The following is a 23,631-nucleotide window of genomic DNA, read 5'->3' on the forward strand; positions in this document are numbered from 1 at the left end:
TTAAAAGCAATAAATATCATAGATTCTCAGGCGAGAGGGTAGATTCCACGCGCGAAAAAAATGTGTTATTTCAATAGGGGAATGATACCTTACTTAAAATTAAGGAATTAGTGGAATATGCCAGAAAGAAAAATAGAGGAGCGGGGCGGACATCGGCACGTGCGTGGAGGCTAGGGCAGGTAAGTTCACATAAGGGTCTGAGCTCATATGTCGTACTCTATCATTGGCATGGGCGGCATCGATTCATTCGATTACATTTTACTCTTCAAAATCCATCTATGGATTCCCGGAGCTGCTTACACAAAAATCCACTTTTATTCGATATCCGAGTCAAGGGGGGACATCTCATGTGCCACATGTGTTGATATCCAAAAGTTGGTAAACAAGTTGGTGCCCGTAGCGTTATTATTTTTATATTATATTTGCAGGGCATGAGGCTCGTTACCCTTTTAGTTGTTGTGTAATGAAGTGATCTAAGATAGTGGACCTAAAACATAACCCATGTATGACTCCATATGTCTCTTGCTTATAACTGGTTGTATGTAATTATTTGTCTCTCATTAAAAATAATTATAATTTTAATTATATATATAATTTTAATTATAATTTTTTTTAATGAGAGACAAATATCATCACGTGATTGATAATGTGACGAGGAAAACAGATACAAACTTGTATACAACCAGTTGTATGCAAGAATCACTCTTAATATTTTTTTCGTGGACAGAGACTATTCAATTGTTATTGTAGCAGGGTTTTTTCATATCATCTCTTTAGGCATTGTAGTTATAAGTCAGCTTAGTGTGGATTGAGGAGGGCCCCCACGGTTTTTTCATTCCTGCAAAGAGGATTTGAATTTGTCCCGAAAGCTTCCACTCTAATATAATTAATTATACTAACCCTCATGATTTCCAAACAAAATAATTATATGCTCTCGTTGTTACTCATTGTGCGGTCCAAACTGCTCCAAACCATGTTGGATGACATAAACAAGCACGTTAGCCTCGATAATAAGATGAGATCTTCCCTGACGAGATAAGCCTGAATTTACTCCACTTGACTCTCATGGAGGAAAATACCAAAAAGGTTTATCTTATCCTCAACTCTCAACAAGAAGTCCAACGAACCATTGTAAAAAGAAAGGAAAAAAAATTTAATCTTCATTCATAATCAGCAGCAGTGGTCTGACCAGAAACAAGTCAAACATCAAACAAGGCATGTAACATAGTCAAGATATTAAGGCTAATCAAGTGGACCGTCAATACCTGATCAAATAACATTCAGCAGCTGCACAACCAGAGCAGAAAGCTTTTCTCCCAGGAGAACACCACCTGAGCAAGAAGATGGGTGGCTGCGACGTTGATGGGAACCTGAACCAGGAAAATTTTAGTGCTCCTATGCCTTGGATTGGCATCTATGTAGCAGCAGCATCCTTGGCCTGCCTAATTGCAATGGCTGCAGATGTCGTCCACGGCTTTCGACACTGGAAACTCTGGTTCCCTAGCAAGTTCTTCTCCATCAATGCCACTTCTTTGACCTTGATAGGCGTAGCAGTTAAATTGTCAGTGGATCTAAACACTGCGATGCCTAGCCGGCAGGATCAGCTCGCCAAGCTTAGCAGTTCTGTCTTGATCTGCACGGTGATGGGTAACTCTATGCCTTCTCTTGGATCCATGGAAAACAAAGAAATCATGATGAATATAATTGCTTTTGGAATACTGGTTATTACCCTTATCGTGAATATCTGCATTCAGCTAGCTACTGGTGCAATCTTTGTTTTCTTCAAGGAGCATGCTTTCATCATGTTCATCATGCTTATTTTACTTATCATGATGAATTTCTCTGCTTTAACTATTCCCGTATCTAAACGTTATTTAGAACACAAGTACAATAAAAGGTACCAATTAGCTCTGAAAGAAGGCATAAATGAAATTGATAAAAGAGTGGCTAGCAAACTTAAAGAACATCTGATGAAACATTGGATGATGGCTCATACCTCTAGTCCCCAGTTTGTGATGGGGCGCTCAGCGACGTGCACAGCTTCTGGAGCAATCTGTCTTTTGAGTACCATGATTTTAGCAGAAGCCATGCTTCGGACTTACTTGATGCCCTGGTCATTTACGTTTTGCAGCGGTGAGTCTGACTACAAGTGGTCAACCACTTTGGTTCTTGCTACACAAACAATTGCAGTAGCAGTTGGTACAATTGGTCCTGCATCTAGATGGTTCATCGCCATAAATTTCAGGTGTGCAAAAAGAGGAAACGCCACCTACAAAGGAGAATTCATAGTGGAGAAGTACTGGACACAGAGACTGAGAGAGTTGAAAGAGTACCCATTATCCTTAATAAGAATCAAAAATAGGCACTGCCGGAAACTTGCTCATGAGACAAGAAACAAATTTTTGGATTTGTGTATTGGAATGCAGACAGGGAATGTCATAATGAGTAAAGCAATTCGGCTCATTTCCATTTTCTTGGTAAGCAGGATCTTGTTATGCTGCGACTTCTGCAAACAGTGGAAGAAGTTCAAATTCAACACTGTTTTTAACGACTCAGGGCCAGAGTCACAGCCAAATCAAAAGCTTGATCTTAGCTGTTATGTTCTGCATCTTGAAGGTGAGGATGCATTGGTTGAGCACATGATGAGAAGTAATTGTGATGCTACTGATCATTGGTTTCAGAGGGGAAAGAAACGAGAGCCTAAATATATCGTTAAACTGTTGGAGAAATCAACCTTTTCACAAGGATTCAAAGGAGTATTAGATTTTGACAGTGAAAAAGTTCCCTGTCTAGACTTGGAAGAACCACCAAACAGTTGGGCTCTACCTGTTGTAACACTAACTAGTATTGCTCTTGCACTTCCAAACATCAGCAGTTGTTCAATAAAAGAGTTGATATGTGGTGTCCATGAAGGGATCATGTACATAAATTTTATTGAAAATTTCCTGGATTCTAAAGAGGATGTTACCAACATCAGAAAGACAGCAGATATGGTGTGGCTAGGAGTTGATCTCTACCATACATGGCTGGATGTGGATCTCCGTAAACTGTCACTTCATGGAAAGAGCTCAAAGGAGATACTTGAAGGACTTGCTGAAACTGCAAAATTCATATTTGAAGAATCTAAAAAGAAGCAAATGATTACGAATGTATGTTTAAGAGAAACCCCTTCAAAATGGCCTGTCAAGGAATTGGCTGCTAATTCCATGTATAGGATAAGTGAAACTCTTCTGCTAAATTATGAAGGCAGCCTCAACCGGACAGGTGAGAGATTATTTGAGGCATTGACTGTCATGATATCTGACATACTGGCTGCTTGTCTCACGAATATTAAGCAAGTTATAAAGAGGAAGTGTTTGAACAGCACCATTGAAGAGAGGGAGGAAAGTGTGAGGCATGCCGTTTACATTCTCGGTAAAACTGAAAACATTCTGAATATTCTAGACCAGAGAATTCCCCCAAGTATGGACCCTCACCAGATTTCAAGCATTGATGAGTGGCGTTTGTTGCACAAGATGGAGAGCCCTTTGGCCTTCCCTTCTTCGTCTCCATCAGAGGGTGACACAGCCTCTTCTGTTTCAAGTGACTTCTACGTGATCATTGAATAGAATGCACAATCCTGGAGCTTACAACAGAGGCAGCTTATGATTCACATGTTACTACAAAAGTAGCTGAGGCAACTTTCAACTTCTGCTTTACATTTTTCTTTATGTTGATATATGCAACTAATGTACATATGTAGTAGAGATTTTATCTAGCAGGAAAACTATAAATTATAGAGCACGATCGTATCTATTTTCGAATCGATGCCTTCCCATGATAAATGCTTACTTTTATTCCTGGTTTTTCTGTAAGTAGTTTTATAAATATACATTAGCAAAACTACCACAGAAAAGCTAACAGATTATCACCCTCTATGTAAGAATACATGGTTTTATTTTTTGGTTAGGAATACATGGTTTGTAATAGGTATTGATGATTAAAATGCAAGGCTCATGAATGGAGGATTAGGAAGCAAATTCTCAGTAAATTGTGGAGAATTCAATCATTGAACAGACATTAGCATTAAGAACTAGGAAGGCAGCTATGCACATTGAACAAATTTCCAAATTGAATAGCCAATTGAACAAAATCCCAAAAACTTTCCTTTCAATTCCTACACTTTCTCAGCAACCAAACGGAGAAAAGAACTACATTAACAACAGAAATTGCATCCATTACTGGGACCAAAAGCAAAAGGCTCAGATTTCCATCAAAACCCAACACTAAAAAATGAAAAATAATACATACATATTCCCAACGAAATAAAGATGCGCTTCACTCTCCACTACGAGAACGGAACGACGTCGTACGGCAAGATCTACTGGTTCTGGTTCTCGTCGTCCCTCTTCTTAGGCTTCCGGTAAGTCTCTTCGATGTGCTTGGCGATCAAGAGGCCCGTGGTGGAGAGCTTCTGGATGTTGGGGACGTTGTAGTTTTGGGCAACGTAGATGCCGAACACTGAGCCCAATATAAACGAGAAGCTGCTTCCCATTATGCCCATTGTTGTCAAAAGCGCTTTTGCGCTTTCAAAAGTTGAGCTTTCACGGGAAAAGGATTTGGGATTTGGATATCGGGTTTTGAATGCTTTGGATTTGTAGGGATCGGCTTCTTGCTCCTCACTCTTTCTTGGGTGATGGGTCAGCTGCTTTTCCTTGGGTAAGAGGTTAATTGATCAACACAAATCCTTTTGCAAGTCAACTTCTTTGTTTTCTAAAAGTCTTTAAAGAAATTGGTAGGAATGCATCTATGCACATAATTTTATTCAAATGTTAAATTTCATGACAAATTGTCTTCCATATAAACCAAATTATTGGATACTACCCCCTTGGTTTTTATTTTTAAAGACTAGGACCCATGATCTAATTGTTTTAAATTTTAAATTTTTTTAATATGAAAAAGTATAAATTTATTATATTATTCTCATTTAATTAATATTTTTAATTTTTAATATTTGCATGAACTAAAGACATTTTCTCGCATTTTGAATGTTTCACCATTTTCAACTTTTTACTTTGTACATATAGACTTAGGTGACTACATACTATTTTATGTTACTGTATTCATTTACTTTATTTATTTTTTTAAAAAAGAATTAGACAATGTCGTCCTCTCTCTCTCCTCGTGCTATCCTAAGCCGCCATCATCTCTCTTTATGATTTTCTCACTCAGGCAAGACCCAAGTGTGGCCTAAAACTGTATAAAACATCAAAACATTATGGGCTATATGAGTTTAAGCAAAGAATTGAGTTCAGATTAAAGTCTATAATTATCTTCTTTTTCTATTATTGTGAGCCCTAAACTAGTTAATTTTAGAGACCTATAATAACTAAAGGGAAATAGAAACCTAATAAATAAATAAAAGGTCACCACATCAAGTCATGTCGCACTAACTGCATCTAAATATCATGCGATCAATCAACCTAATGTAGCATGACTGGCAAGGCAATTAGCTTCCCATAGCTTGGCTGGTTGGGGGGCTATAACATGAATTTGGGCTTCTATTTATTTGAGGGGTCTCGAACTAACACTATGTGGCGATGTATATCACACAGTATTGTCGCTTTTAGAGTGCTTCACCGTATTTCTTTATGTGACCAATGTACCAAAACCTGGCTTATTAAAGAGACATAGAACACATTATTATGAATTAAAGCATGTTTGAAAATATTTTTGGAATGACTAAAAGTACTTTCAGACAATCAAAAGCACTCATCATTGTGTTTGACAAAACATTTCAAAGTACTAATGGATTTTAAAAGCGCCTTGGGAGAAAATGTGTGCCCGATGTTTCTTCATGAAGCACTTTCAAGAACTTTTTGGGAAACACTTGTACTTTAAGCACGTTCTTCCAATAAAAGCATTTATAAATAGCAGTGTTTTCTAAAAAAGCAATCTCAAACTCAAACTATTCAATTTAGATTTTAAAAGATTTTAAAGAAGTTTAAAAGTTTTGGTGTATTCAATCACGATTTTATAGAAGTCTATTGAATTCTGGGTGTATTCAATTCAAACTTGTTAAACTTCATTCAAATTTGGATGTATTCAATCACGACTTTAAAAGATTTCATAAAAGTTTGGGTGTATTCAAAAATCATTGATTTTAAAGGAATTACAAAAAGTGGTGGATTTCGTTTGATAATAGACTAATTTTAGGCCATGACAAATCTTTGCTCCCCCCCCCCGAGATTTTGATAAATATATTATTTTTATTCTCAATATATTATTTCACCACTTCTACTACCACCATCTTATCATGACTATAACCATAGCCGCGGCCGCCACCACAGTCATCATCATCACCACCATCATCGCCGCCACTCTTAGCACCACCACCACCCATCGCCGCCGCCCCTACCATCACCCCCATCGTCACCACCACTACTGCCAGCACCATCACCATCACTGCCACCGCCACCACCTCCACCACCACCCTTACCCTTACCTCCACCCCCATTATCAACCCCACCGTCATCACCACCACAACCACTGCCAGCATCATCACCTCACTCCCACCGCCACCACCACTACCTCCCCCACAAACCACCATCACCACCGCCATTGCCATCACCACCATCGCCATTGCTATAAACTTCATTCAAATCAATAATAAAATTATAACAAACTCAATTAAAATCTATACACAAATTCAGTCAAACTCAATTAAATTCAATTAAACTCCATCAACTTTATAACTCTTTTAAAATCATTTAAAATTTAAATTGAATACTCCCTCTTAATATTACTATTTAGCTCCATTTCCTATAGGAATCTCTCATTGCGTATAACTTTGACTATCAGTCTCTCTTTCTTTCTCTGTCTTTGTTCGATTAATGGGTGGGCTGAAGCCCAAACAAAAGAAGAAAACTACGAGTGAATGCTTCTGGCCCTAACCACTCTTAAGTTCAGGCATCTTCATCTTGCAGCCGAAGTCCACAACAGTGGAGGGAGGTGAAAGTTGAGACCAAGGCCTCTCCTGCAGCCACCGCCACCAGGGAGGCAATCACATTACTTTACCTGGTTCATCTCTCTTATCTCTCTTATCTCTCTCTTTCTCTCTCTGAAATTTTCAAATGTATTTGTTTGTTGCATATGAATTTATACCGTCATCTACGCGATTTCTGCTTTTCATCAAAATGTGAAGTTTCAGCTGTACCGTTGTTTGCCTTTCTGCATTTCATCAACATCTATTATTAGGGAATTTTCTTGTTATTTTTCACTTTTGCAGCCAGAAAAGGAAAGAAAGAAAGAAGCTTTAGGTTTTTGCATTATTGTATATTTCCAATTGAATTGAGGGCCAGGAAGGATCATATGGAGAAGCAATTAATAGTAGTGTGTTAGGGTGCTCTGTTGGTGTACACAAGCTTGTAATGAGTGCTTACATTTGGTCCTAATGCTATGTCCTCTGCCACGTCAATTGGTGTCTAAAACTCAGAAAACCTTTTGGTGTCTTTAGTGTTGTGAAGGACCAAATATAATAAACCTTTTGGTTTATTATATCATACATATAGGTTTTATAAAAGAAGCAAATAGCAGGTACCAGCCAATCGTAGAGATAACATTATGGCTAATACCTTGTTTTAATAATGAAAATTCTCATTTCAAGTGAAGAATGAGGGAAATTGACATTTTGAGGACCTGTGTAAAGTAAAAGTCGTTATGACCAACAATTTGAGGAATGATATGGGAGATTTAGAGTTGGGATTGATAACGGTTAGGAAATAAAGTTATAAACCTCCGGACTCGGCATAAACATTATGGGAACATCAGCCTCAGGATCACATTTTCCCGAACTTGTTTATATGGGTTTCTTATAAATTTGGAAGTGGGGGCTGTTGTAGTCATTCTAGCGGAAGAGCTTTTTCAGCAACTATGTTCAGAAATAATACTTATGTCTTGAAAAATATCTTCTCTATGTTTGTCTTCTGTAAATTTACACTACTTTTGCGCTTCGCTGGACCAAGTAATAACAAAATCAGCAAGAGTTTTTTCAATGCTAAGTGATGAGGGGTGTGTAACCAGACAAGATACTTATAATTTAAGTGTGTCTACCTGCATCAGATTGGTAATTATTTATGTTATATAGCCCAAGTATGTGATTGGGAAATAGAAGCAGAGCTCTTAATTTATACCTCAAGTCAATAAATGTGAAAATTTCTCAGTCTATATATTTCTTGAATAAAGAAGTGTAATAAGTGTGAATTTATTTTTTTTCTTTTGTGGACAAAAGTGTGAATTGATCAGTGTGCTGTTGTTGTTTGGAAGAGTTGAGAAAAGAATAGGATAAAGCTTATATAAGGGAAACCACAGTTCTAATCTTTCTTGGACATTGGATATGCTGACCTGTGTATGCTTGCATTATTCTTTTTCTGGTTGAATAGGGGCCAGAGGCCCAACAACAAAAGAACTAACTCACAGTACTTCTGGGCCTTGGGACTCTAACCTGGTCTTCTCTTAGTAAGTGACCAATAATAGAGGGAGTGGGAGTGAGAACAGTCAAGATAGTGCAGCCCAATTCGAGCTCCAATCCATAGTTAGCAGTCCATCAGCAGCTGCATTTTTCTACCTGTAAATGCAAGCCACTTCAGTTTATATTAACCGGGTACTAAATGTATTCAGCAATTACAAACAAGCACAGTAAAGGTCAGGAGGGTTTGTTTGTTACTGGAACAGGGAATAATTAGAATCATATTATATCAATTTCTATTAGTTGTTAGATGCAGCTTACAAGATCTCACTGGTATTTTGATGGTTCTAACTTCTACTTATGTAGTTGATTCCGTATTCTTTCTATTAACAATTTTTGGCTTTAGAAAGATGATGGTGGAGGATGGTTTGGATGCTCAATATAGTAATATCACGTCTCTATGGGAAATGGAAATCATCTAGTTTTTCTATTGAACTGCAAATAATGTTACTATATAATTCTTTTTTACTACATAATTACTGTCCCAACTCTACTCTTTCAAAGAAAATTCTTTTTCATCTTTAACTCGAAAGTCCTGAGTCATCTACTCAAGTTTACTGTGCGTGGCTATCAACTCTCGTTATCTGTTATGTTGTTATCATTTAAACATGTCGACATAGTTCACTATTTCTGCGTCACTGTTTCTGTGAGTCCGCTGAGAGAGAGAGAGAGAGAGAGAGAGAGAGAGAGAGAGAGAGAGAGAGAGAGATATGTCCACAAATAGTTGATCATCAACTACCGAAAGTAGACCATATTTCTAGTTCACAGCATAAGATCACTAGAGGTGAAATAGACTTTGCCCCATCCATAAGCCGAAAGAAAGAGTGACAAAGAAGGGTTTCACTTCTCCTAAGCAAGTTTCTAATGTGGACATGTAAACCCTTATACGAATTTCATATCACTTTGACTTATTTAAGTAGAAAAACCGGGATAGTTGATAACTTATATATTACATTGTTGAGTGTGTCATATCTCTATGGTCATGACATTTGAATATTTTTCCTTCACTGGACTTGCACTGAGTTTTTCATTACATTTACCATATACATAAACTTGTTTTCAGTAGTATTTGTGCACCAGACTCTACTGATTGCTGATGATGTTTACAAAAGTTACATTATTGTTGTTACTAGTGACATGGATGAAGACTGATGATTTTGTGGTTCGAGAAATTGGTAAGGTACCCCCTTACCTTACTGCCCAAAATTATGCTAGAAATATTGTACTTATGATATATAAAACTAAAACTATGTCAATACCAATGCTTGTGAAGTAAGGTTGTAAATGGGTGCCTGTTTGTTTTTTTCCCCTTTCCAGCTTTCTTGTATTATTAGGGATTGACTAAGAGAAAAGAGAGTTAACAAAATAAAGGTTATTTTGTTGAGGATTGACTTAAGAGAAAAGTGGATCAGTCTGGTGGATTTCAATAATTATTCAAAGAAAAAGACACAGAGAGAGAGAGAGAGAGAGAGAGAGAGAGAGAGAGAGAGAGAGAGAGATTGTGAAAGAGACATCGATTGTGAAATGCTAGGTTGACCTTTAATGACTTTATATAATTTGGTGAAGACAAGATAAGAAAACAAAAGAGAATAGGTGATAAAAAGAAGAAAACCTCTGTTTTGTAGGCCACTGAAATTGTCCAAATTAGGGGCCTGTGGAGCCAAAGATCCATTGAGTTGTATGGTCCAAAGAAAAAGAAAATTGGACCAACATGAATGGGGCCTCAGTGAGAAAATGAGATCAGAAAAAAGGAGAGAATTCTTAGGGTGTTTATTAGGGGCCTACGTTTAAACGACTTTTGACATTCATGAGTGCTTACTTTTGGTATTTAGCATAAAAGAAATCAAGGAACGCGTTTTTCTTACGCTCATGAACACAAGAAAGGAAAAAGAGAGAAATAAAACAACAAAAGAAACTTGAAAAGATTGGGTTGGAAAAGATATAGTGGCAAAGCATCTGTAAAAGATGGAAGCAAAAGGCTGGGTGATGACTACCACCTTTTCTTTGGCACAAGCACACCATACAAAAATCTTTTTTCTTTCTTTCTCATAAGAAGTGAAAACCCAATCTTTTTTCTTTCTTTTTCACTTCGGCCATTCACCTCAAAAATCCAAGGGGTTGGCTTGGCCATTAATCTTAAGTTGATTTTTATTTATATCTAGTGTGCCAATTCAACTTTCATCTGTACTTTATGATTCTTAACATGCGAATTTGAATGTTATATGCCTGCTTTCCCTTTGAAATGACTTGGTACTCAACTCATTATTTTTTTTCAGATTTAGCATATTAATATTCTCTATTGGACTGAAATATTTCAGGTTTCTTTTTCATAAAAAAGAGTTTAGGCTAGTTATATTATCTCATCACTCAATCACTTGACAAATTTTCTTAAACTTTAAAAGAAATGTTGATTTATATTGTTATGTCATTAACTACTTCAAATTCAAGTGTCTGTATCACGATTATGAAATGGTTTTGGCATTGATATCATCCGCTTAAGTTTTCTATGGTTATGCAGGTCTCATAGGTTCGCTCGTCTGGATAAGCCAAAAAAGCACGCGCACACTTGCACAGCACACAATCAAGTTGAGGCTGTTCTTGCACCAATTCAGCCACGATGACTCATGACAGTAATTTCACTTTTTAATTCAATATATAATTGTGTTTTTTACAGGGAAAGTGTGCATGAAAACAAGGTTGGTTTATACTTAATTAAATACTAGTGTGATAGAGAAAGTGAAAGCATGTTTGATTAAGGAAGGGATGTGGATGGCTTTGGCAGTGGGGAAAATAAAAATAAAAATAAGAGATGATAGTTGGGCAAGTAGGGCTTGATTGGTTTCCAGCAAGAAGAAGAAAAAGAAAGGTAGGGTTGATTGGTGGTGGTCACCCACCCGCCTATGTTTTAGCCCATACATGATTGAAGGGAAGCTAAAAATTTTGCCAAAAGCTGGTTCATGTCTCACGAGAGCATCTATGTTGTCTAAGCCAAAATCCCTCACTCCTAGGAGAGGCTTCTTCATGACAAAAGCACTTTTCCCCACTTATACTGAAAAGTAGTTTGATCATTATACTTTCCAATATTGCTTCCATGGGTTGTGTTGTTTTTAGGGCATTAAAATTGAAAGTCCCTAGGTTTTGTTTACGTGCTTTTTACAACTTTTTATCCCCCTTTGTGGCAATAGGTAGAAGAATGAAATCAATATTGTGTTTGACGAGTGCTTAGCACGTGCATCATGAATTACAATGATGAGTTGAAGATGAACATGATGATGACTGTGTTTCGAATGGGCATGTGATCAAACCTAGATGTGCCAATGTATCTTTCATCTGTCGTTTTATTTTATCAGTAATAATAGCTAGAAGAGAATTTTAAGATATGTACATGTATTTTCGACATGGGAAGGAATGAATCAAAATATTTCTAATCGTTTTTGAACTGGTGTTGTCTAATAATACGAAGAACTGAAGCAAGACTAGAGCTAGAAAATGTTTTAAGTTGGAGATGACATCTTCAAAGAAAGGTTGTGTTCTTTTGATGAAGCCAAATTTTAGATCCCCCAAATTCATTCCTCGAAATCGACTTTTGTTTGTTTTATTTAGTGCAAGAGAGGAGATTCGAGCTTAGGACACCTTCTAACAGTTGGAAGGAGAGATGTACCGTTTAGATACCTATAAGAAATTGAAATCAAAATAATTGACACTCACTAAGAATTTGGAAATGCATTCTTAAGAATGCCAAACCCATTCCCCTTGGAAAGCAACTTTGCTTTTCGTTCTTCATTTCAACTAACTAATCCCATTATTGGTAGGTTGAGAAAATGCTTATGTCAACCCTCATCATGATGTTGGAAATTCTTAAAAGTCAACCTATAATTTGTCCTATAATACGAAGACATTAGTAGCCAAAGTCAGACCAAACCTTAAAAAATTTAAAATAAACCCACTTATTTTTGCAGGATTGGCTGCAATGGTGCCCCAAAAGACCATTAGGGTCAACCTGTAATTATAATTTATATATAAACATGTTTAAATTTTAGAAGCATGACAGGTTATGGTTGGGTTCTGGGGTCTCCTTAGCATGCTCGAGTCAACTCAGCCAACCTGTGACCCAATTACCCTAGCTGGCTACCTTTTGTTGTACAGTGTAGGAAGACTGGTGGTGCTTCAGATCAGAGATAGGATGGTACAAATTACTACGGCAGAATCTTGAAGGGACTTGTTTATAGGGCCAGCTATTTGGTCCAGGTCCCAACTTTGCACCTAGTCATTTTATTTTTGTTGTTTCTACATGTTTTTTTATTCTTCAAAATAACTACTATTTAGAATTCTAGAATTCATATAATAAACTTGTAGCTGAAACGATTAAGAGCAATTATGCTCGATGTCCTGTGTTCAAATCTCCTTCTTTCGATATTGCTTATATCAACAACAACAAAAATTCTGAAATTTGGAGATGTGAATTGATTTATTTTGATACAATAAGAACTTTGAAATAAATTTGAAACACGAGAAGCAAAAACCAAAACTTTTGTTACAAGTGTGAGCTGTTGGAATATACCTTGCTTTCCCCGTTACCTCTCCTCTATTGCCTTCAGAAAGTTGTTCGACGTCTATCCATATTCCTCCAACTCTCTTTAACTTACCAAAAACAAAACAAAAATTAAAAGCCTCTCTGTATTTTTAGGATAAATAAAAGATCTTTTACATATTATGTCACGCCTAATCGAAAGTAATTACTCAATCGCAACGGTTAATATTAAAACACGTCACAAATTTACGCGATCAATCAATAAAATACATCGTACATAATTTATATATTTTCTCTTCTTTGTTTTTTTCTTTAGTGCAATTATTGATGTTGATTTTCTCTAAAATCCATTATTTGCACTCTAAACATTATCTATTTTTTATATTAATTCCATGCATGGTATGTAAAACCAAACCACTGATTGTCGATACAAAATTGATGGATGGGAAAATCCCCAAGTAGATACTGACGTGTCATTATATGAAGGAGAAGAATCAATCGTTCCCACCACTAATCTTCCGTACACACGTGGCAGATTATGAGAGTGACAAGTCAGTTAATGCAGGGGTCCCACAAAGAGGGGCCATTTGAGTTCTGTAGTCATTTTCATTCTCAGTTCCAGTTTTGCACGAAACGCAGCAGCAACTTTATACGATGCTTGCTTGGCAGGGGAATTAATTAATGACACATAATTAAGTTTTAAAAAACAACCAATTAAAAATAAATTGATGATCAGATCAGGAGAGGCTGCTTAGATCATGGGGCCCACTTAACCTAATAACCTAAAGTTTTTGCTAAATTTGCCTCCAAACTATAATAAATTGAACACATGAAGATCTGCTACAATTTGACTTGAGCACAGTTTTGCCCGGCCTGATTTCTGTGAGCCGTTGATTTCCTTGACATTCAAAGGCTGTGATCTATCATTTTTAGACTCTTTTTTTACATCACAAATTACCATGTTTCATAAATTAGTATTATAATAATCATCACAATGGCTGAGTTGTTGATTGAAAAACACAAAAGGTTGAATTGTAACATGTCACGCATTACGTCATAACGATCATTATAAAGATTGTTTTCTTGTCGCCCCTTCTCCCAAATCTAATTATATTTTTTTCAATGCTTTTTGTTTTTTTTTTTTAAATCGAACAATATAGTGTACAAGATAAAACTAATCAAATAAAGTTTTAAAGTAAATTCTAAATACGTGTAATCACTCGCAAATCACACATTATAAACTTGTGATTTTACATACACAATTAGCATTTAAACTTGAATGTTTGACTTCACAACTCATTTTTTATGCACTCTTTTACCGTTTAGGCCACGACTACATGTTTTTATCTTACTAAACTTTTAATAAATTAGCTTAGTTTCTTTGCAAATGTCAAGGTAGCTACAAGTTTAGCATGCTTAAAATAAATTAATGGTGCATTGCCATAAGGGGTCCTTATCATTCAACCAACCCTCTCTCCATCTCATCCACCCCGAGAGAAAAGTCCAAACCTCACCCTCCAACTCCAATCTCCATCCCTAGTTTTTTTTGCTCTTTTGTTCTTAGAGAGCTAGAGAGAGAGAGAGAGAGAGGAGGCGACTAGGCTTAAAGGTCAATTGCTATTTGCTATAAATATTAATTTAAGAAAAACATAATCACAAGCACCAATCATCTTTCCACACATGCCCATGATTTTTTTTTCTTCCCAACAAATTTTTCTTTTTCTTTTGGCAGAAGAAGATATAAATATAAAATATATTTGTGTGTCAAGATCAAAGATCAAAGATCAAAGATGAAAGAGCCAACATCCCAATGGCTTGGCTGGGATGGACCACCTGCGCACCCAAACCATAAATAAATGGCTCACAGCTCTACTGTGCACTACTAGCCGCACAGTGTACGCAGTGCAGGGTCTTTGTTGAAAAAAATCCCTCCCCCTTTGGGCTTGGAGCCATGGGCCTCACAAATTTTGTGAAATAAATTGGGAAAAATATTATTTAGTTTTCTTCCAACTTATGGTCTACAACAAAAGTTATAACCTAGCACACAAAATTCAACCACCAACACCCCCTATCCCTCTCTTTCTTATGTCACATTGACATGCCTCACCCATGTCAAAACCAACGCGCACTAGGTCCTTTAGGACCCCAAAGTTTAGGCCAGGTAATTAAACAAAGATATCGAGTACCACAATAACTGTTCTTAACCGTTTTACTTACAAGCTCTTTATTTTATCGTTTTTATTTCTTCATTAACTAATCTAATATCTTATATTATGGTACTAAATTGTCAATTGCAATTTGCTAAAATGATAGCAGATGAACTGCTAATATCAATCATCTTCTTGAAAATCTTTGTATTTAGGTTTGGAACTTTTCAAATATTGTGACACTTTATGATCTTAGGAGGCAATTATGGATTCTGAAGGAAAGCTCGTAATTTTATTTGTTGAGTTTTAAAAAAAGGGAAAATAATACATAAATGTTTGATGATGCTCGTTTGGTGCCTCGTATTGGATTGAATTGGATAACTCTCTATGTTTGAAGTACGTTAAAGGAAGAAATGAAAAAATGTAGACCAAGTTGAAGGTAGAAGATGGATTACTTAAGAATCATTCACTTCTACCTTCATTTTCTCCTTCAACATACTTTAGATTTAGTAACTTATCCAATACAATATAATCCTAAACACCAAACGAAGTGTGGTAACATAATTAGAAAGTGATTACACTACAAGAAAACGCGTTAACCCTAAAACCCACCCTGTATAAAAATCAAAATGAACCATCTTTATTGTGTCTGACTAAAGTTTATAAGCTCACCTTATTAAAGTCTTAATCACCCCATGTGGGCCCACGAAATTAAAATAATACGAAGCAATATAAAATAATAATAATAAACTTTGTACTAATAAATAGGAAAAACTTAGGGGAATGACAAAATCCTCAGACACAGACACCTCATTCTTTAACCCAAATGGAGATAAATTAATGCACTTAAATGAGTTAATTAATCTCAATCTACAGGGTATTATCGAGGTTGTTCGCAGGTATTTTTATAGGAGTTCGTTTTCAAAGAAACCGACGTTTTCTCAGTTTTTAATTTGTCTTAATTATTGAAGGCAAGAAAATGTGATTAATCTTTGTCGCTGTCGATACTAGGCATGTTCTTGAATTCATTTTTTGTTATTTGTTATTTTATTTTTAACTTTTGTCCGAGTTATTTACATTAACACTCCCTGAAGTTTTCGGTGTTTTCACAAAGCCCCTTGAAGTTTCAAAAATTATACGAACACCTTCTGAGGTTACAGATTGTTTTCACAGAATCCTTTTTCGTTGATTGTTCGTCCGAAAGTTTATGATTTCATTTGAAGGAAAAAAAAAAAAAAACTTACGCAAATGAAAAAATTAACCTTAATGAATGCATGTGCAATTTAATCTCAAAGGCTAACTTCGACGTTTGGAGAAATGTTTTATATAAAATCATCAATATTTGGATGAAAAATCAATAGAAAAAGTGTTTTGTGAAAATAATTTAAAACCTTAAGGAGTGTTCACATAATTTTTAAAACCTCAAGAGGTTTTGTGAAAACATCGAAAATCTCAAAGCGTGTTAGTGTAAATAACTATGTTTATTATGCATGTATTTGATTAAACAAAACAAAAGCCTCCAAAACCAGAACTGTTAAGAGGTGAATAAAGTAATCAAGTGGGTGTTGCAATCAAACATGGCCCATGTGGCTTGATTAGTAGGTGTCCATAAAACTAATCAAAAAAATTTGGGAAAATTTCAATAGGCTCCAAGACAGGGCACTGTGTATAATAATAGCATAAATAATTATAACTTTAAAAAAATGTCTTAACAAAGAAGAAAATATTATTAAAAAAAATTTTAAAAAAAATTATGTTGCTTTTGAAGGAGGATGGAGGAGAATGACGCGTTACGTGTTTGGTGTAGTACATGCAGGAAAAAGAGCATTATCTTCAGACATGGCATGACAAAATTCAACCCAACCATGTTATTAGCCTTTATCATTGTTAAAGACACTATTATTATAAAAACAAATGTTTGTTTAAGCTACAAAAAAATGATTTTAAAATGTCAATAAATTATGTGTTTTTGTTTCACTGTTTTCTGTGCTACTTTTTTGTATTTAATTAGCCTCGCTACGGGAGAAGTTGTATTCATATTTGGTACTTTAGTTGTTATGTACTTGTTTGTTTATCATATCAAAAAAATACTGTCGCTATTTTATCAACAAAAAATAAAAAAAATTAGCCTAGCCAATAAAACTTCTCAATCAAAATTATGACAAAATTAGCAACACATCTAAGTTTTCTGAAATTAGCATATCTACCATATTCCTGCCAAGAACAGCAAGCATTTTAAGTCTTCTGATTAACATCTCTACCATATTCCTCCCAGAATCTGATAAGCTCAGAATAAGCTCCTCTTGAATCAAACAAGGAATATAACATATGGTAAGAGGATCCATTAATTTCCCAAGTAGCATGTTGAAGGAGTTCACAACAACCCATCTATAGAAATTCCATTTTATCCATAAGAGACTAGAAAAGGGCCAAAAAGAGATCATATCATCCTAGTCCTAGCACTCAAAGCTAACTAAGTGCCCGTTTGGTATGCCTATTTGGAGTCAAAAACACTTTCTTCAAAATCTTTGGCTACACAACCCGTTCCTAAGACCATGAAACACCCAAGACCAAGCTTTCTTCCTCTTTTTCTTCTTTTTTGTTTTTAAATCTCAAGTAACTAGGTTAGTTGTTCCAAAATCGTGTGCAGCAGTATCACTATAAGTTGTTCGGTTCCTAGTGACAGGAGTTTGATGAATCACTTTAATCCTAGTTACCATGAGAACTGCTAGAAATACTTCATTTGGGTGGTACTAAATGCTAAGTCGAATCACCGAGAACTAGTTTCAATTCAACATACCAAGGAGCAAAAGAGTGCAAGAAACCCTATGTTAAAAGAAACATAACAAGGTGTCAAATGAGAGGTGCATTCTCAACATGATGTGCAAGTTCAGAATTCATACATCAAGTTAGCAACAATGAACTTCTATCTATGAAACCCAGCAGAAAATCTGGCAGTCAATTTATATATAAGTGAACTTCTATCCATAAAACCATTAAATTAGCAAGCAAATGAACTACTGTCTCTAAAACCAACAGAATGAACGTCAATCTAGAAAACTCGCAAAATGAATTAAAATCCGGTAAGTTGTTTTTCCATTTATAGTTCATTTGTTGCCAAGTATACAACATATTATAACCACCTTAACCAGAAGAAAATGCAGCTTTCCTATTTAAACATTGAAGTACCATAGCACCAATATCCATGTTCAAAAGAAATACGACTCTACTAGGCTTCCCTGTTAGACGATTTGTTGAAATACTAGTCTGTCTAGACTAGATACACAATAAGCAAAGGAGACTCACAAACGTGACAATTCACAAGGATTAAGTCATAACAGAGGCGCCAAGAACATAGTTCAATATTTATTGACATATTATCAGAGTAGACTAAGCTGGACCTCTGCGATAAATTGTGAGTTGCAAAAAACCAACCTCCCCTGCTTGTCAAAATGCTGCTCCTCAGCACCTCCAGGCTGAAGCGGAGATGAGCTCTCGACGCTGCCAGCATAGAACAAGTGACTCTTGACGCTTCTCCACATGAAATCCCCTTGCTGGAGTCCTCTTCACCACACATTCTGCCTGCGTTTCAGTAAAGTTACTGAAGGGTACAGGGGTGAAACCGGCAGAGGCAAAAAGCGTTTTCCAAAGGGGCATTTTGTCCGGGGTTCGAAGACGCCCTAGAACAGTGCTCTCAATCTTCGGCTGAAGGAGGAACCTCTCAATCTTGTTCACAGCATCTGAGGTCACATTAACCGCATCAAGAGATTCCAAAAGGTTTATGTAGGACTGGAGGGCCTGCAGAATGTGCTGCGGGAATGGAAGGTCACTTCTATCACACCCTCTATCCAAGGACACCATAATTTTGGGAGACAGTTGCTTCACAAAGCGAAGGAGATTGGGCAACGCAGCCGGTTGATTTGAAGTAGACCAAATGGGGAAATTCACAGCAACTGTCTCATTATCGTTGGCTCGAAAAATGGGCAGGGAGTAAGAGCTCTGGTCCAGAGAATCAAAGTTAACCACTTCAAGCTCAAAACTTATCCCAATCTCATTGGCAAATTGGGTTAGATTATCACGCATAAGCCCGAGCTCAACCGGGTGGTGAGTCGAAGGAGAGGCAAATGCAGTGATTCTGAGTGAAGGGGCAGTAGCTCCCCTATTCCTGACAGGAAGCTCCTGCATAAAGGAAGCCCAATGAGCACCAAACCCAATATCAAAATCGACAATGTGAATCTGATCTGTGTCTGAGACGGCCTCAAGAAGAGCCTGGTTGCAGGTGAAATTGACAAACTGAATGAGTGGAGAAACTTCAGAGAACACTTTGTAAGCACCCATTTTGAAGATGACATCAAATGGGGTTGGGGTTCTTGGTGGAGGAGAGGTAGCTGGATTGTTCATGAGGAGGAGGAGTTGCAAAGCCTCCTTGAAATAGAAAGCAGCCCTCTGAAGGGGCTTTCCAACAGGGGAAAGCTGGTGATTGAGCCGCGCCAATATCCCTTGCGCGTGTGAAAAGTTCCCAGTCCCTACCAGCTCTGCGGCCTTATAGAGCTGGTCGAGCAAAGTATGCTGGAGCTGTTGCTGGTGAGCCATTTCTTCACCATGGCCCACCGCAACCTTCGGCTTCGGCACCATCAATGGCTTCTGCGGAACATGATGCTGCTGAGGCAGAAATTGCATGCCTTGAGGATACCCAAATTGCTGCTGCTGCTGCTGCTGATGTTTTCTCAGCAAAAACTCATGACCTGGATCAGAAAACTGAACTTTTTGGATCTGATGCGAGCCAGGGTCTACAATTCCACCCGAGTTGTGGCGCTTGGCCTGGGACTGAAGCAGGTGGTGTTGTTCTTGCTGGGCATAAGCCAGTGGCATAAAAAAGTTTGGATTTTGAGAAAGCTGAGACTGCTGATTCTGGTTGTTCATGAACAGCTGTGGGTTCAGAATCTGAGGCTTCTCATCTGGGCTGCTCTCAAACTGTTGCTGCTGGTAAACCACATGACCAAGAGGCAAAGAAACAGGAAGAGCCATAGTGTTTGATGAATTAAAGAAAATGGGGTTTTGAATGTTGCAATTGACACTGTTGCCCCCACCACTGTTGTTGTTGTGCATGAACCCAACATTTGAAACCTTGTAATTTAGCAACCCCGAAGAGCCAGGCACAAAACCCACCTTCCCATTACTGCTATTATTGCCGTTGCTCACAAACCCAGAACTGGAAAACCCGAAATTCGGCCCCGAAACGCTCGTGCCCGAAACGCTGCTTCCGATTAGGTCGAAACCCGGGCCCTGATCGACGATTCCCAAACCGGCATTGCCGTCAAAATCAAGAGGGTTGCTGTTGTTGTTGTTGCTGCCGTTCTGGTTCCCGCTCTGCAGGAGCTGCTTGAGCCCAAACGACGTGTCGTCCACATCCCCAGCGATCCACCGGAGAAGTGACTGGTCTTGACCCGGAGACGCCGCCGTTCCGGAGAGCATGGTCTCCCAGTCCTCCAACCCACCAAGCCCAAGCCCGCATCTCTCGACGCCTCCTGATCCAGTCACGGCCTCCAACCCGCCGCTCGGAATCGATTGAAGCTCGCAGGCCCACTCGTCTTTGGTCGACGCGGGTCCCACCGGAGGCGATGTCTCCGCCGCCAGCGGCGTCGTTTTGTCACCCCCACCACCACCGCCGCCGTTGAAAGACGAAGAGAGAGTCGATGCAGAAGTGGGTGGGCTCGGGCTTCTTCTCATATGAAGAACAGAGTTGGGTTCGCTGCTCACAAAGCTGTTGTTGTAGAAAAAGCAGTCGTCTTTCTGGCTCAAGTACTTGTTGCTGTTGCTGTTGATGTTGTCTGTGAAAATTGAAGCTAAGCTTGTATTTGCGATTTCTAAGACCCCCTTCCCTTGCTGAAAATGAAAGGGCATCCCTCTTGCATAAATATCACAAACCCAAAAATTAAAATTAAAAAAAGCTCAAACCTTTGGAAAGATCAAACCAAGTTGCAGAAGATTTGCTCAGGGAAACAAGAACAAGAGGCAGAGCAATGGGTTAAGCTCAGAAAATGGGTTCTTTTTAGATTTGTGCAGAAAAAGCTCTTCGTTTTTCTTCTGAGTCTTCCTCAAATTCACACCCACCATCCACTCTTTGCATGCCATGAAATCTTTTCAGCTCAAACTAAACAAACCCATTTCAAAAAATTGATTCTTTCTTTTCTGTAGCTCACCATTACTGAACAAGTTCTCTGTCTTCCTTCTCAGTTCCATCATATCTTACTTTACTATTTGCCAGAGTTCCATTTCAACTCTCTCTCTCTCTCTTCTCTTTCTCTCTCTCTTTCTCTCTCTCTAGACTTGGCAGCAGCTGTTGTTGTTGTTGTGGGTAGAGGTGGTGGTGTTGTTGTTTCTTCTAATCTCTTCTTCTACCCTTGTGTCGCAGCAGAGAGTACTCTGTACCCTTCCCTGTTCTGCCATGGATGCGTGCATCATAAAAAAGGTAATAAAGTGTGCTCTCCCTCCTCACCATCTCTCTCTAGTCCCTATCTCTTTCTCTCTCTACAATTTTTATTTTTATTTTTCCATTCTCTTTTTTTATTTTTGCTTTTCTTTCTTTCTTCTGAACCAATTTATCTCTCCCTCTCTCTTTCTCTGTTATATTGCTGGGTTTCTGTCACCTCCGCATAGTGGTCACGGCATTGTCTTTACCTTATTTTACGAAGGGTAAATGGGCGCTCTGCTTTTTGATAAAAGGGCACTCCGGATATTAAATTACATTATAGGCCATGTCAGATCCTGTCTTTCCTTGCATAGATAGATACAGTACAACTATTCATGTTTCCTTTTTGCCACAGGCACAACTATTCATGTTCAAAGTTCAATCCAACTATCCATTCCTGTTTCCTTTTTGACAGATTCAATTAGATCTTCAAATCTTAAAAAACCATGTTTAAATCGGGTAATGAATTAACACAAACCAGTTCTTTGGTTCGTTGGTGAAAGTGGTCACATCTTCATCCCGAATTCACATTTGTTAAAAAGGGTAAAATTGTCAATTTAACAGCTACAATTATGCTTGCTCTTGGTAAAACTATTGAGAGCATAAATAAGATAGTTTTTTTTTTTAAATATAAATTCAAAAACAGAACCTCAAGTGCAAAGATAACTGCTCTTAACCAATTGAGTTACAAACTCCTTATAATAATATGTTTTCTTTTATTATTATTAATAAATCTACTTTTGGTGCATTCATCTTTATATGAAGGAAGCACCAACTTCATTCAATTACAAGAGACATTGTGGAAAAAAAAAAGTCAAGGAAGATAACCTATGAGGCTCTTCCTCAATTTATAGAAATATAGAGCAATTAAAAGCAAATTCATCTAACAATTGAGTCATTGTGTTTACATTTACGATACCTTTACTGACAAGAATAGTCTCAAAGTTGTTGAGCAATTAAGAGCAAATCCAACTAACAAATGAGCCACTATGCTTACATGCACAATACCTTTATTGACAAGCATAGACTCAGAATCGTCTAGCAATTAAGAGCAAATCCAACTAACAAATGAGTCACTGTTTTTACATGCACAATACCTTTAATGACAAGAGTAGACTCAAAATCGCCTAGTAATTAAGAGCAAATCTAGCTAACAAATGAGCCACTGTGCTTACATGCACGATACCTTTACTAACAAGAGTAGACTCAAAATTGCCAAGCAATTAAGAGCAAATTCGACTAACAAATGAGCCACTGTGCTTACATTCACAATACCTTTACTAACAAGAGTAGGCTCAAAATGGCTTAGTAATTAAAAGCCAATCTAGCTAACAAATGAGCCACTGTGCTTACATGCACGATACCTTTACTGACAAGAGTAGACTCAAAATTGCCAAGCAATTAAGAGCAAATTCGACTAGCAAATGAGCCACTGTGCTTACATTCACAATACCTTTACTAACAAGAGTATGCTAAAAAATGTAGAGTAATTAAGAGCAAATCTAGCTAAAAAATGAGCCAATATGTTTACATGCACGATACCTTTACTGACAAGCATAGACTTAAAATTGTTGAGCAACTAAGAGCAAATCCAGCAAAAAAATGAGCCATTGTGCTTACATGCACGATACTTTTACTAATAATAGTGTACTCAAAATCGTCGAGCAATTAAGAGCAAATCCGGCTAAAAAAGGAGCCAATATGTTTACAAGCACAATACCTTTATTGACAAGCTTAGACTCAAAATTGTCGAGCAATTAAGAGCAAATCTAGCTAACAAATGAGCCATTGTGCTTACATGCATGATATTTTAACCGATAAAAGTAGACTCAAAATCGCCAAGCAATTAAGAGCAGATTCGACTAACAAATGAGCCACTGTGCTTACATGCACAATACCTTGCTGACAAGAATAGACTTAAATCATCAAGCAATTAAGAGCAAATCTAGATAACAAATGAGCCACCTTACACGCA

The 23,631-nt window shown here is 37.4% G+C and overlaps 3 protein-coding genes and 1 long non-coding RNA gene across 5 annotated transcripts; 2 read left to right on the forward strand and 2 right to left on the reverse strand.

Annotated features, from left to right (window-relative positions):
* LOC18775690 lies at nucleotides 956-3,833 on the forward strand. Its single transcript, XM_007210281.2, has one exon. It carries the CDS (start codon nucleotides 1,344-1,346, stop codon nucleotides 3,606-3,608), a length of 2,265 nt encoding a protein of 754 aa, XP_007210343.1. The 5' UTR covers nucleotides 956-1,343; the 3' UTR covers nucleotides 3,609-3,833.
* On the reverse strand, nucleotides 4,111-4,759 carry LOC109949278. The gene has a single exon (XM_020564504.1). It carries the CDS (start codon nucleotides 4,541-4,543, stop codon nucleotides 4,361-4,363), a length of 183 nt encoding a protein of 60 aa, XP_020420093.1. The 5' UTR covers nucleotides 4,544-4,759; the 3' UTR covers nucleotides 4,111-4,360.
* Nucleotides 6,895-11,945, forward strand: LOC109949106. Of its 2 annotated transcripts, none has more exons than XR_002271588.1 (3): nucleotides 6,895-7,059; nucleotides 9,640-9,686; nucleotides 11,025-11,945. It is a non-coding gene; the product is annotated as an uncharacterized LOC109949106 (long non-coding RNA). The 2 variants fall into 2 exon arrangements; XR_002271589.1 differs by having other exon boundaries at nucleotides 9,640-9,681.
* LOC18777163 (scarecrow-like protein 22) lies at nucleotides 18,254-21,738 on the reverse strand. Its single transcript, XM_020563915.1, has one exon. The coding sequence runs from the start codon at nucleotides 21,086-21,088 to the stop codon at nucleotides 18,647-18,649; it is 2,442 nt and encodes an 813-aa protein (XP_020419504.1). The 5' UTR covers nucleotides 21,089-21,738; the 3' UTR covers nucleotides 18,254-18,646.

Source organism: Prunus persica, chromosome G5 (assembly GCF_000346465.2).
Source record: "Prunus persica cultivar Lovell chromosome G5, Prunus_persica_NCBIv2, whole genome shotgun sequence".
Taxonomy (NCBI): Eukaryota; Viridiplantae; Streptophyta; class Magnoliopsida; order Rosales; family Rosaceae; genus Prunus; species Prunus persica.

Coding starts and splice junctions, on each gene's coding strand:
- LOC18775690 (XM_007210281.2), top strand. CDS start 1,344: ATGGGTGGCTGCGACGTTGATGGGAACCTGAACCAGGAAAATTTTAGT.
- LOC109949278 (XM_020564504.1), bottom strand. CDS start 4,543: ATGGGCATAATGGGAAGCAGCTTCTCGTTTATATTGGGCTCAGTGTTC.
- LOC18777163 (XM_020563915.1), bottom strand. CDS start 21,088: ATGCCCTTTCATTTTCAGCAAGGGAAGGGGGTCTTAGAAATCGCAAAT.